Source organism: Mixophyes fleayi, chromosome 6, assembly GCF_038048845.1.
Source record: "Mixophyes fleayi isolate aMixFle1 chromosome 6, aMixFle1.hap1, whole genome shotgun sequence".
Lineage (NCBI taxonomy): Eukaryota > Metazoa > Chordata > Amphibia > Anura > Limnodynastidae > Mixophyes > Mixophyes fleayi.
In genome coordinates, this window is record NC_134407.1 from 202,307,876 (window position 1) to 202,322,789 (window position 14,914).

General features: G+C 43.4%; 2 protein-coding genes and 1 long non-coding RNA gene across 3 annotated transcripts in view; 2 read left to right on the forward strand and 1 right to left on the reverse strand.

Annotated features, from left to right (window-relative positions):
* The window catches only part of ADAP2 (ArfGAP with dual PH domains 2), a 40,560-nt gene extending 38,787 nt beyond the window's left edge, over nucleotides 1–1,773 (forward strand). Inside the window, exon 11 of the mRNA XM_075178079.1 lies at nucleotides 1–1,773. Within this exon, the coding sequence (XP_075034180.1) occupies nucleotides 1–35 (35 nt within the window). The 3' untranslated portion in view covers nucleotides 36–1,773.
* LOC142095206 (uncharacterized) lies at nucleotides 1,592–6,551 on the reverse strand. Its single transcript, XR_012677755.1, has 3 exons — nucleotides 6,479–6,551; nucleotides 3,431–3,617; nucleotides 1,592–2,244 (listed from the first exon to the last, which is right to left on the reverse strand). It is a non-coding gene; the product is annotated as an uncharacterized LOC142095206 (long non-coding RNA).
* Nucleotides 6,097–14,914, forward strand: part of LOC142095204 (E3 ubiquitin/ISG15 ligase TRIM25-like) — a 24,514-nt gene continuing 15,696 nt past the window's right edge. Inside the window, exons 1-2 of the mRNA XM_075178078.1 lie at nucleotides 6,097–6,708; nucleotides 13,877–13,972. Coding sequence (XP_075034179.1) covers nucleotides 6,169–6,708; nucleotides 13,877–13,972 — 636 coding nt within the window. The 5' untranslated portion in view covers nucleotides 6,097–6,168. The remainder of the gene's footprint in view (nucleotides 6,709–13,876; nucleotides 13,973–14,914) is intronic.

The following is a 14,914-nucleotide window of genomic DNA, read 5'->3' on the forward strand; positions in this document are numbered from 1 at the left end:
AAGAGGCCAGATTTAGAAAATCGACCAAGAAATAACGGTGATACATGGTAAAGAGACTGAATCTCCACTCATAACTGTGGCAATAAAAAAGAGTAAAGCTGGACCTGTAAAAAATTGTAAAAAAAAATATTGTATCCAGTGAACCGGGCACAATGTGAGGACGATGCAGACTCATCTTCAACAATCAATTCTCAGTATTATTTAATCACAATTGTTCATGTTATTTGTAAGGTGTCAGGCATTAATGATTAACCCTCAAGCTTTCATTGATGGAAGATAGAAACTATTATCAGATACCAGGTGGTGCTGTGCGCTACGTGGAAATGTGTTTATGAAGCATTTTATATACAATGACATAATTAAGACTATATACTACTATCGTACATTATATATATATATATATGTGTATGTATATAATCCAGAAAAACTAAAGAAGTAATAAAACACTAGATTTACATATCCATCAACAACACATATATCGGTGCAGCACAATTGTAGACCCCATCGCCGTGCCCCACTAAGCAATATGCCAATGACTTCCTGAATAAACACAGCAAATATCATCATTATCATCACCATTAATTTATATAGCGCTACTAGTTCCGCAGCGCTGTACAGTCTAAATTCCCTAACACACACACAGTGAGTCACACAGACTAGGGTTAATTTGTTAGTAGCCAATTAACCTACCAGTATGTTTTTGGAGTATGGAAGGAAACCGGAGCACCCGGAGGAAACCCACGCAAACACGGGGAGAACATACAAACTCCTCGCAGATAAGGCCATGGTCGGGAATTGAACTCATGACCCCACTGCTGTAAGGCAGAAGTGCTAACCACTTAGCCACCGTGCTGCCCCATTCTATTCTATAAATCAGGTGGAATGTTGTTACCATACAACAAAGCCCAGTGAAAAACTTAGAGCTGTGTGTGGTTTAATGTGTCTTCTCCAAGTGATACTTCACAGTACGGCATGACAAGCGGTACATATCTGCCAATCTATAAGAGGTGTAGATTAATTAATAGATGACAATTTATTGAGCTCTTATGGAACATCATTGACAGCTGGTAATCAGTCTTAAAGTTATCCTTTGATACGGTTCACATGAAACTAGACTGGACATGGAAAGGTGATCAGGTGCCATTATCTACAGCAAAATATGGATGAACAGGAGGTCCTGTCCTGCTGATTACAGCGGATGTTAATCATCTTATATTACATACCCACATCATCATCATCTATATAGCGTTACTAATTCTGCAGCGCTGTACAGAGAACTCATTCACATCAGTCCCTGCCCCAATGGAGCTTACAGTCTAAATTCCCTAATATACATACACACACAGACACAGAGTAGGGTCAATTTGATAGGAGACAATTAACCAACTTGTATGTTTTTGGAGTGTGGGAGAAAACCGGAGCACACAGGGAGAACATACAAACTCCACACAGGTAAGGTCCGGAATTGAACTCATGACCCCAGTTCTGCGAGTGTTGTGGAATTATGAGAATTACCAGAGGATATCACGTTATAATTGTGGGGAATCTATATAAACGATTATACACACTTCATATTTCAGTATTACACGTATGAAATGACAAACATTTGTAATTGACAGACTTGTGTTTTTTTTTTCTTTTTCCAAATCCACTATATTACGTTACTTGGTATTTGCCACTTGTCCTTGCACTACATTCGTCTTACAAAACTACTATTTCCTGCAGCTAAGCAGGTTCCTGTTGTGTCATTTTGCAATAAAATCCTTTATTTCACATGTCCCTCTATTAAGTGACCGCTTTATATACTTATCAGTGTAATGCTGCGTAAGACGTCTATTAGACACATATCTCATTCTGCTTTTTAGGCTCTAACATTACAGTTGAAAAGAGGGAACATAAAATTAATTAAATTATTTTCGGATCAACGCCTCATACATTCTGATTTAATAAAAAGATTTTCTTTCACCTACAAACTTTGGATGAGAAGTCAGCCAGCACCCGATAGTGAATGTTATGCTAAGTGGAGGTACGATATGGGGGTGTTCACTTATTAGACCTTCTGCTCCAAGGTCACCAAACTTTTCTTTGGTTTAACGGAGTTGGCCAATATCTGCTATCCAAAACTGTCTTCCGGGAAAAGTAGAGCAATTGGTCGCCAGGAAATATGAGATTGAATGGACCTGGATGAGTAGAGGCCATTCAGATAAGTGTGGACATATCTGGAATCCGTGGATCCGTTATCAGCTGCAGGAAACACATAAGAACGTCATTAACTCTTAAATAGATGGACTAATATTATCAATTATGTTATCAAGCTGACAAGTCTAGATGTACGTGAGGGTGTATGTCTAGTGTTAACACTAGTATGTTATATTGACTTTTTAATGCAAAATATAACTTAAAAAAATATTTTCGATCTAGACATTAGGTAATAAATAATTCGGCCTCTACGGGGGTAATTCAATTTACCCCGCGGTACCGCCGCATTATAGATATTACCGTTATTAAGGCAACATTAACCCGGCTTTCTGCTCGCAGCTCAGGGAGCTGCGAGATAAAAGCTGGCGTTAGAACTACCGTAATAACGGTAATAGTTTTAGCGCGGCGGTACTTCGGGGGGAATTGAATTCCCCCCCTACAAATGCTTAGCATGATCTCATCTATCCCAATCTCAACATCAAACAACTTTTAGTAAAGCTGCAATATCTAATGTGAAAAAAACAAAACAAGTTGCAGCGCCACCTGCTGGGCGGAGTTATACACTGACCTACTAATTTCTTTGTGTGGGAAAAAAAATTCAAAAAGGGCTGAAATTTGGTAGAGCTCAAACTCATTTTCGTGAGGTAATTTTACCTCATGAACACACATGTGTAGAGGCGTGCGTTAGTGTGTGTGTGTGGAAAAAACTATTTTCTCAGAAAGGGCTCATCCAATTGACCTGAAATTTGGTATATTGACATTATTTGACAAAAAAATTAGAATAGTCAAGTCAGTTAACTTCCATCATCCCCCCTTCCCCCCGTGGGAGGGGTAGTAAAGGCTAAATTTACGAGTTGAGGGGTCAAACTCATTTTCGTGAGGTAATTTTACCTCATGAACACACATTAAAAAGGCCGCTTGCGTTGGGAAGTAACGCTCTTCCCCTGAGGAGGCCTGGGCTAGGCCCAAATGCATGACAAGAACCTTTTTAAGACCTTAAGTAGCTTGATTTGACTAGAATGCATGAGTATCATGCACGGGTTAACTTGTATATTATATGAGGTAAAATGTATTTTAAACTAATATATAAATATCATCAGTTTGTATAGCAAGTGTTAAGGGCCTGGTCAGGAAAGCTTACAATCTATAATTATTAAAGGGATAGAAGCTTCTTTACATGCATTCTCATGCTCGGAGTTAGTTTATATATAACTGCAAGTCGCCAACATACCTCACAACTTTTCAAGTTGGGGAATCGGCACAAGAAGGGGGAGTGTCTACTCTCTGGAGGCCGTATCCAATGCTCCCGATCCCTGAGCCGCCACCAGTCCCCTTCCCTAAGAACATCCTTGGAAAGTGGCGCAAGCCGGCAGCTGTGAACGGGACATAGCTTCCAACTTTCCAGGACAGCCCTCAAACTGGACAGTTGGGAGGGATGTGGAAATGATTGATTGGGAAGAGACTGATTCAACAAACATTCTAGTTGTTTAAAAATATAGTATTATTTGCTTTCTCTAGCCACCCATTGATTGACATAATATAAAATCAAGCATGTGGGCCACTTTAACTCTAATTCTACCTGCCAGCTAGTGGCGGATTGGAAATCCCAGACTAACCCTTCAATTGATGCAATAATTAAAAGACTGGTATGTACACCATACCCTTCAATTGATGCAATAATTAAAAGACTGGTATGTACACCATACGGAATACATGACCACCATAATAAATAACTCATTCTCCAAGACCTGTGAGTGTTGGGTCATTCATAATAGTTTTTAATTGCCCTTGATCATCCTGTCAATTGTTTCATCTCTCCTACCATCATTTCCCCCATTTTTTTGCAGTTCAATTTCCTTCCACACCCCCAAATAATAAAACCCCTAGGTAAAAATCCCATGTTGATCTACATTCTTTCTTAGGCATTTGTGAAAATATTTTTCTTGAATTCCTATGTAGCATTTCCTAAACTCCTCTTTATCTGATTGTGTCATCTGCCTGCATGTTATCTTGTGTATGATTGTTTGACCTTGAATAAAATATTTTTGTTTAAAAAAAAAAAAAAAAAAAGACGGATCTAGACATAGCATGTATATGATTGGGAGGGGACGTATCTACGGCCTCTGACACTGGAAATAGGTAAAAAGAATATTAGGAGCTACATTCTGATTCTCTTTTCCTCACACTTTAACCACAATCGTTAGATTTTCATGCATTGACCTGGATTCTATGAGTGCATAAATGAATTTAAAAAGAAACTGTGGATATTTTGCCTATAACAACCAATCAGATTCTAGTTATCATTTATTTAGCACATTCTACAAAATGACAGCTAGAATCTGATTGGTTGCTATAGGCAACATCTCCAACATTACTGGGATGAACACACCTATTCAGAAGAACAAGTACTCCCTCACTTGATGATTATCCAGGTATTTATTGTGGATTTTCCTGTGATACTCACGTTTGCACCTCCTATGGGTGTGTACTACATACAAGCTTAGTGAGGTCCAGTAGCACATTTTGTATTGGGACTATGATCCCTGTGTCTTCTCTTCACTGTTCCCATCATACCACCATGCGGCTCTCACCATCATCATTACTTACACTCCCACTCCTGTTCCTTATTCCCCCACTCCACTGTGTAAGTAATCTCCAATCCCCGCTGCCTCTTCTTTCCTACTCCATACATACTGTTCCCCGCATCACCCCCAGGATGGAAGAGTGTCAGAGAGGGGAGCAGTAGGCGCTTTACCCTTTCTGCTCTGTTCTTCAACCCTCCTGCTTCCTCTCCCCCCTTGGACTGCTCTCCTCACCTCTCCTCTCACCTGTTACCTCATTCTTCCTTTCCACTCATAGCCCCTCATCCATCTCCCCATCTGCTCTATCAGCCCTCCGTGGCTCTCTTATCCCTCTGATTTCACTCTCCCGACCTGCCACTATTCCTACTTATTTACTTTTAAGACTGTTTACTGCTGGCGGCTCCAGCGGCTATCCGCTGACATCCCCTATCCTATCCACTCCCCTATCTCTATCACCCCTTCCTCAGACTGATTGCTCTGATCTCCCTCCTATTTCCCCCCACCTGCTCTATCACCCCATCCTGCCACTGATTTGCTCTGATCCCTCTCTTATTTCCCCCGCTTGCTCTATCACCCCTTCCTCAGACTGATTGCTCTGATCTCCTTCCTATTTCCCCCACCTGCTCTATCACCCCCATCCTGCCACTATTTTCCTTATATCCCTCTCCTACCCCCCCCCCTGCTCTATCACCTCTTCCTGACACTGATTTGCTCTGATCCCTCTCCTATTTCCCCCACTTGCTCTATCACCCCTTCCTCAGACTGATTTGCTCTGATCCCTCTCCTATTTCCTCCACTTGCTCTATCACCCCTTCCTCAGACTGATTTGCTCTGATCCCTCTCCTATTCCCCCACTTGCTCTATCACCCCTTACTCAGACTGATTTGCTCTGATCCCTCTCCTATTTCCTCCACTTGCTCTATCACCCCTTCCTCAGACTGATTTGCTCTGATCCCCTTTCCTATTCCCCCCCACCTGCTCTATCACCCCTTCCTCAGACTGATTTGCTCTGATCCCTCTCCTGTTTCCTCCACTTCCTCTATCACCCCTTCCCCAGACTGATTTGCTCTCATCCCCTTTCCTATTCCCCCCCTCACCTGCTCTATCACCCCATCCTGACACTATTTTCCTTATATCCCTCTCCTACTCCTCTCTATCACCTCTTCCTGCCAATGATTTGCTCTGATCCCTCTCCTATTTCCCCCACTTGCTCTATCACCCCTTCCTCAGACTGATTTGCTCTGATCCCTCTCCTATTCCCCCCACTTGCTCGATCACCCCTTCCTCAGACTGATTTTCCCCACCTACTCTATCACCCATCCCTGACACTACCCTCCCCCCACCTTTGCATAAGCATCTCTAGTTCTTTCACTTTCATTTCTCAATCATGGAAGAGAAAGAATTGCTACTGAGACTGCAGCCCCTAGACCTGTGCTGCACCATCTGTTGTACTCATTACAACCACCCCACCACTCTGCCCTGCGGACACACTTTCTGTAAACCATGCATAGAGCGGTACTGGGTAAACAGTAGCAAGCACAACTGCCCCTTGTGCCAGAAAACCTTCCAGAGCAAACCTGAGCTCAGCAAGAACACGGATCTCTCGCAACTGCTGGAAGCCCTGCATGCACTGGACAGCAAAGCTCATGAACGCTGCCCCTCCTGCACTGGAGCTGGGGCCCTAAAGCTCTGCTTACCCTGCATGGCCCCTCTGTGCGAAGACCACCTAGTGCTGCACAGCGAAAAAACGGGGCGTCAGCGACATCTGCTGGTCAATCTTATTACAACAAATTGGCCTTGCCAACAACATGAGAAAGGATTGCAGTATTTTTGTATGTCACACAGCTCCCCCGTGTGTTCATCATGTGTACTGCAACACAAAGAATGTCAGACTTTCCAGCTGCTAGATTTATACAAAAGGAAGAAGGTAAGTGACTTATCTGTCTGTAAATGTGCCTGGTGTAAGGGCCACACACATACGATTTGTAGCAATAGACATTATTAGAACCAATATAAAAAGTACTGGAGATACAGTAATCATTAAGGAACATAAATGCCGATACGTGGAGTATTTTGCGTAAAATTGTTTTGCGCATGCTCATCATCATCACCAGCAAATTCCGTAGCGCTCTACAATTGTAAGCAAACAAAGTAATAAAACAATGCTGGGTAATACAGACAGAGAGGAAAGAAGGCGCTGCTTGCAAACTTACAATCTATGCCCAAATACGAACCATGCACCAGAGAACGCAGCAACGTCCAATTAATCTTCGAGCGCAAAGATCCTTACTATAGCCTACGATTTCATGGGCGAATGGGGAAGGGGACTGGGTGTATGCACGTAATCCATGTATAATCATGGCATGCAAAGCCCGAGCGCACACAGATGCGTCCAATTCAAGCATTCGACATTTCAAAGGTACATTATTTTCTGACATATCTCTAGTTTCAGCTACAGGTCTGGTGTTAGTGCCTATTATTAGTGATGACGGTTGCGTATACATACTAGAACTTGTGTTTCCAGTCAGGAGCAACTGTAAAAATATATTTTACGTACAGTAGACTTTAATAACATCCTAATAAATGTGTTTTATGTTTATTTTTTATTTATTTTTTAATGTTTTGTCATTAATAACTATAGGTCAGTCCTGCCTCCGGGGATATAATGCACATGCGTTACCCAGCTAGCTGGTTCATGCTTGTGCAGCGGAACGGAAAGCACAAAGTATTTTATTGTTAGTTTCTTCTATTAGCACCATCCTGAGATAACAGAAGGAGGATTGTGTTGCTACTCATTCCACCACAATCCTTGTTAACATGGCAAGCCTTGGCGTTACTTACCGCCGGCCGGGGCTTTCACTGACAATAGCACGGCTATCGCTGGCAGTGATCCCTTGATGTATAGGGCAAACATTTTTCTTGGAGATAGGTCTTTTCGCCTTTGCTGAATAGACCCCTATATTCTCAGTGAGAAATCATCCACAGGACCAAGATGCTGTGGAAAAATTCTTTGTGTCCTAGCACTAAAGCAAGCGGCTTATCCCTTGCTGGGACTTGTAGTCAGGGCCAGTTTTAGTATAAAGGGCAAAATTAGATCATAACTATATTGAGTCTGTAGAATGGTATTCTGGGGCCTGGTGTTTACCCAGCCAGTGCTAATCAGTCTTTAAATGTTCTTCTATCTTTGCTGTGCTGTACTACTAGTACCACCAAGACCAGCACTGTTAGCACTGCCACTACCATCACAACCACTACAATCACCACTACAATCACCATGACCATTACCACTACCATCACAACCACTACAATCACCACTACAATCACCATGACCATTACCACTACCATCACAACCACTGCCACCATCACCACTACAATCACCATGACCATTACCACTACCATCACAACCACTGCCACCATCATCATCACCACTACAATCACCATGACCATTACCACTACCATCACAACCACTGCCACCATCACCACTATGACTACCACCGCCACTTATACCACCAATACCTCAACAACCACTACCATTAACACTGGCACCACTTCTAGTATACTGCAGACACCACCACCCACTTCACTAAACTTCTCAATGGTGATAAAGGCAGGTTGAGGGCTAGTAGTAGAGTGATAAAGGCAGGTTGAGGGCTAGTAGTAGAGTGATAAAGGCAGGTTGAGGAGTGGTAGGTAAGTGATAAAGGCAGCTTGAGGAGTGGTAGTAGAGTGATAAAGGCAGGTTGAGGAGTGGTAGGTAAGTGATAAAGGCAGGTTGAGGGCTATTAGTAGAGTGATAAAGGCAGGTTGAGGAGTGGTAGTAGAGTGATAAAGGCAGGTTGAGGGCTAGTAGTAGAGTGATAAAGGCAGGTTGAGGGCTAGTAGTATAGTGATAAAGGCAGGTTGAGGGGTGGTAGTAGAGTGATAAAGGCAGGTTGAGGGGTGGTAGTAGAGTGATAAAGGCAGGTTGAGGAGTGGTAGTAGAGTGATAAAGGCAGGTTGAGGAGTGGTAGGTAAGTGATAAAGGCAGGTTGAGGAGTGGTAGTAGAGTGATAAAGGCAGGTTGAGGGCTAGTAGTAGAGTGATAAAGGCAGGTTGAGGGCTAGTAGTATAGTGATAAAGGCAGGTTGAGGGCTACTAGTAGAGTGATAAAGGCAGGTTGAGGAGTGGTAGTAGAGTGATAAAGGCAGGTTGAGGGCTACTAGTAGAGTGATAAAGGCAGGTTGAGGAGTGGTAGTAGAGTGATAAAGGCAGGTTGAGGAGTGGTAGTAGAGTGATAAAGGCAGGTTGAGGGCTAGTAGTAGAGTGATAAAGGCAGGTTGAGGGGTGGTAGTAGAGTGATAAAGGCAGGTTGAGGGCTACTAGTAGAGTGATAAAGGCGGGTTGAGGGCTAGTAGTAGAGTGATAAAGGCAGGTTGAGCAGTGGTAGTAGAGTGATAAAGGCAGGTTGAGGAGTGGTAGTAGAGTGATAAAGGCAGGTTGAGGGCTAGTAGTAGAGTGATAAAGGCAGGTTGAGGAGTGGTAGGTAAGTGATAAAGACAGGTTGAGGGCTAGTAGTAGAGTGATAAAGGCAGGTTGAGGGGTGGTAGTAGAGTGATAAAGGCAGGTTGAGGGGTGGTAGTAGAGTGATAAAGGCAGGTTGAGGGGTGGTAGTAGAGTGATAAAGGCAGGTTGAGGGCTAGTAGTATAGTGATAAAAGCAGGTTGAGGAGTGGTAGGTAAGTGATAAAGGCAGCTTGAGGGCTACTAGTAGAGTGATAAAGGCAGGTTGAGGAGTGGTAGTAGAGTGATAAAGGCAGGTTGAGGAGTGGTAGTAGAGTGATAAAGGCAGGTTGAGGGCTAGTAGTAGAGTGATAAAGGCAGGTTGAGGGGTGGTAGTAGAGTGATAAAGGCAGGTTGAGGAGTGGTAGTAGAGTGATAAAGGCAGGTTGAGGGCTAGTAGTAGAGTGATAAAGGCAGGTTGAGGAGTGGTAGGTAAGTGATAAAGACAGGTTGAGGGGTGGTAGTAGAGTAATAAAGGCAGGTTGAGGGGTGGTAGTATAGTGATAAAGGCAGGTTGAGGAGTGGTAGTAGAGTGATAAAGGCAGGTTGAGGGCTAGTAGTATAGTGATAAAGGCAGGTTGAGGGGTGGTAGTAGAGTGATAAAGGCAGGTTGAGGGGTGGTAGTAGAGTGATAAAGGCAGGTTGAGGGCTAGTAGTATAGTGATAAAGGCAGGTTGAGGAGTGGTAGGTAAGTGATAAAGGCAGCTTGAGGGCTACTAGTAGAGTGATAAAGGCAGGTTGAGGAGTGGTAGTAGAGTGATAAAGGCAGGTTGAGGGGTAGTAGTAGAGTGATAAAGGCAGGTTGAGGGGTGGTAGTAGAGTGATAAAGGCAGGTTGAGGGGTGGTAGTAGAGTGATAAAGGCAGGTTGAGGGCTACTAGTAGAGTGATAAAGGCAGGTTGAGGGGTGGTAGTAGAGTGATAAAGGCAGGTTGAGGGCTACTAGTAGAGTGATAAAGGCGGGTTGAGGGCTAGTAGTAGAGTGATAAAGGCAGGTTGAGGAGTGGTAGTAGAGTGATAAAGGCAGGTTGAGGGCTAGTAGTAGAGTGATAAAGGCAGGTTGAGGGGTGGTAGTAGAGTGATAAAGGCAGGTTGAGGAGTGGTAGTAGAGTGATAAAGGCAGGTTGAGGGCTAGTAGTAGAGTGATAAAGGCAGGTTGAGGAGTGGTAGGTAAGTGATAAAGACAGGTTGAGGGGTGGTAGTAGAGTAATAAAGGCAGGTTGAGGGGTGGTAGTATAGTGATAAAGGCAGGTTGAGGAGTGGTAGTAGAGTGATAAAGGCAGGTTGAGGGGTAGTAGTAGAGTGATAAAGGCAGGTTGAGGGCTAGTAGTAGAGTGATAAAGACAGGTTGAGGGCTAGTAGTAGAGTGATAAAGGCAGGTTGAGGGCTAGTAGTATAGTGATAAAGGCAGGTTGAGGAGTGGTAGGTAAGTGATAAAGGCAGCTTGAGGGCTACTAGTAGAGTGATAAAGGCAGGTTAAGGAGTGGTAGTAGAGTGATAAAGGCAGGTTGAGGGCTAGTAGTAGAGTGATAAAGGCAGGTTGAGGGCTAGTAGTAGAGTGATAAAGGCAGGTTGAGGGGTGGTAGTAGAGTGATAAAGGCAGGTTGAGGGGTGGTAGTAGAGTGATAAAGGCAGGTTGAGGGCTACTAGTAGAGTGATAAAGGCGGGTTGAGGGCTAGTAGTAGAGTGATAAAGGCAGGTTGAGGAGTGGTAGTAGAGTGATAAAGGCAGGTTGAGGGCTAGTCGTAGAGTGATAAAGGCAGGTTGAGGGGTGGTAGTAGAGTGATAAAGGCAGGTTGAGGAGTGGTAGTAGAGTGATAAAGGCAGGTTGAGGGCTAGTAGTAGAGAGATAAAGGCAGGTTGAGGAGTGGTAGGTAAGTGATAAAGACAGGTTGAGGGGTGGTAGTAGAGTGATAAAGGCGGGTTGAGGGCTAGTAGTAGAGTGATAAAGGCAGGTTGAGGAGTGGTAGTAGAGTGATAAAGGCGGGTTGAGGGCTAGTAGTAGAGTGATAAAGGCAGGTTGAGGGGTGGTAGTAGAGTGATAAAGGCAGGTTGAGGAGTGGTAGTAGAGTGATAAAGGCAGGTTGAGGGCTAGTAGTAGAGTGATAAAGGCAGGTTGAGGGGTGGTAGTAGAGTGATAAAGGCAGGTTGAGGGCTAGTAGTAGAGTGATAAAGGCAGGTTGAGGAGTGGTAGGTAAGTGATAAAGACAGGTTGAGGGGTGGTAGTATAGTGATAAAGGCAGGTTGAGGGGTGGTAGTAGAGTGATAAAGGCAGGTTGAGGGGTGGTAGTAGAGTGATAAAGGCAGGTTGAGGGCTAGTAGTAGAGTGATAAAGGCAGGTTGAGGAGTGGTAGGTAAGTGATAAAGACAGGTTGAGGGGTGGTAGTAGAGTGATAAAGGCAGGTTGAGGGGTGGTAGTAGAGTGATAAAGGCAGGTTGAGGGGTGGCAGTAGAGTGATAAAGGCAGGTTGAGGGGTGGTAGTAGAGTGATAAAGGCAGGTTGAGGAGTGGTAGGTAAGTGATAAAGACAGGTTGATGGCTAGTAGTAGAGTGATAAAGGCAGGTTGAGGGGTGGTAGGTAAGTGATAAAGGCAGGTTGAGGGGTGGTAGTAGAGTGATAAAGGCAGGTTGAGGGGTGGTAGGTAAGTGATAAAGGCAGGTTGAGGAGTGGTAGTGGAGTGATAAAGGCAGGTTGAGGGGTGGTAGTAGAGTGATAAAGGCAGGTTGAGGGGTGGTAGTAGAGTGATAAAGGCAGGTTGAGGGGTGGTAGTAGAGTGATAATTGAAGGTTGAGGGTGGTAATATTACATTGATAAGGGCACGTGGAGGTGTAAGAGTAGAGTGTCAGAATACCAGGACAAGGAAATTTACTAGCAAACCCCACACAAAAGCGGCTATAGTCACTGGTTCTCTGGAGCACGGTCTCAGACACCGAGCACACTTATAACTCTACTCTTACCATGCCCTTATCACTCTATGCCGGACATCACGTATAAAGGTTAGGCCCGTCTGGCATCCCTACCTTAGCCGATAATTTTGTCTTAAATGTTGCCAGTTGGGGTCCCTTATGTTCTGTATGGTTCCACAATATATCCCCTAACAGAGCTATTGTCACCAGTGGTTATCGAGCACCCAGTCACCTGGAGGCAACCTAAAAAATTCCACCAGCCACTGGCTAAAGACTTTATTTCTCAAGTGACACCATATTATATAACTCTGTACATTGAGAGGGGATCATCGTACAAACAAGTTACATACAAGGACAGGAAGATTAACAAATGGTAAAGATGGCTGTGCTCATATGCAAGGTGTAGGGAACATCCGGTTGCAGAGTAACAAATGCAGCGGTTTTGAAGGTAAATGTGTGTTGTTACTTACAGGCAGAAGTATTATTATCCTCCAATATTAAGTTTAGCCACCTCTATCTGTCATTCACATACCCTGAATAGTAAAGGAGGTTCTGGAGCAGGGGAGGGCCGGGGTAAATTGATAAGGAATGTTGTGGAGCAGAGTTGGTTGGGATAGGGGCAGAATGTAAAGTAATGGAATGTTGAGTGGCGAGTGTTGGGTGAGGTTTGTCAAAGTCGAATAATTGGATGAAAGAAGGTATATTGATTAATATTGTTTTACCGTGCAATTGCGATCAGTACGCCACGTGCTATGGCGCAATCGCATGATAAATAACGCACGCATACACTCGCACCTACACATTCACTTGTATATAGTTCACATTTATAATAGTTCCAATCCACAGTTGTTTATGAGCAGATGTTATTTGGTTTATAGTTAAATATTATAAGGTTATATATACATGTTGGTGAGATCTAAGGTTCAGGTCACAGGAAACATGTCATGTCTGGTATCATTCTAATCCCCTATTTATTCGCAGGCGTCCGGTTCTATCACCAAAAGGATCACACATTGAGTATGCTAGTTATGGATGATAGGGAATAAATTATTAGAATGATATTGTCTGTATAATGCTAATAGACCAGTTTAAACTAGTTCTTGGCAGGCACATTAGTATTCATCTGCTGGAGAGCTGACCCCCACCCTTGGAAAGTTAACCCCCACCCTTGGAGGGTGTCATTTGAACTGACCTATGGACTGCATTACACTGGACCTTCCTGAAGCCTGAACCTATGGAAACTTGTCAAGTCATCTGTATTGTATTTACTGTAACACCAAATGTATATATATATATTGCTCCCTGAAATCAGCTAGTAAGTCACTCTGACCACAGTCTTCAGGACTGAAGGACTGTCTAGCTGGATCCAGCAGAGCGCAGCAGAATGCAGCAAAGCGCAGCACCGTGCAGCGTATGTATCGGCTATACTTATGTATTGAACTGTTATACTTTTACTTTTGCTAAATAAATTGCTTGTGCTTTGGAACCACACAAATCGCATAGACAATAATTATTGGAAAACGATGAAATTACTTTAATAGTTTGGAGACAGGTTAGTGAAGAAAGACAGTATTATATGCTTCAGGTATGTTGATTAATGCTGGCTTATTTGGATGGATGGAATTATTTTTTTGTTTCATGCTTTTATTAAGGAGGATATTCAGAAGAAGATCCTTGACCTTGAACAAAATATAACCAGTAAAGAACAGATTGTGGTCCGTGAAAAGGAAGTTTTCTGTGAGGGTCAGGTAAGTGTGAGGTGAAACTCCCTTTAGTGTGTCCAAGTTTAGTGAGCACACTATGGACTGTATAATGTTTGTGGTATAAATATTCCATTTCCTCGCTTCTGTGGTTAAAGCTCACGCGTCTATGGTGTCACGGGTATTGCCTCCTGTTTCTTCTGTCATCACTGTCACAATACTGGGGCTATTTGCCCACACCAACCAGCAAAGAGTGTTCCCAGGGTTAATCGGAAAAGACTTCCTCACCAAATCAGCTCTTACTGGGCTACCTTCAGCATACCACTCACCTCCAGTAACGTGGACGTGGAAGCCTATTTTCACACCCAGGCAAATATCCGAACAAAGAATACTTAACTTTATTAATATCAAATCGTCAACAGAGCTGTAGCACTTTTATCAAATGGTGAAATCAGTCACACTGTAACATAACACACGTGGGAACACAATTACGGTACAGGACTAATCTCCTTAAAGCCAACCCTTAGGGTCCGCTTCAGGCTTGTTCCCTTGTAGAGGGGCTCCACTCCCGTCGCTAAAGGTGCATTAAAGAACATAGAACTTATCAATTTGCATACCAGTTATTATAGAAGTACCTCGGAGAAATAATGCCGGAAAGGCAATCTGTGCCTATTATTGTGGGGCTCCGATGGAAGTGCGCAAAGACACGTCACCTCAAAGTCCAACCTAATAACCGTTTAGGACCAAGCCCTTTATTCATTTTAATGGTGTTTGGTTTAACCTCATTTATGTACCTACGTTTCAAATAAATCAGGAGAGAGATTGGTCTTCGTTATACGTATCACTCTTGTACATTTGAATGTCCTTGTTACATTTGTAGAAGTGTTCTTTACTGTATAAAGTTACCCGGAAGGCTTAAAGGCGTCCTATTGAAAGTCTATGCCGAAGACTGAACACTGCCACCACCAAAGATGTGGAAAGATGATATCC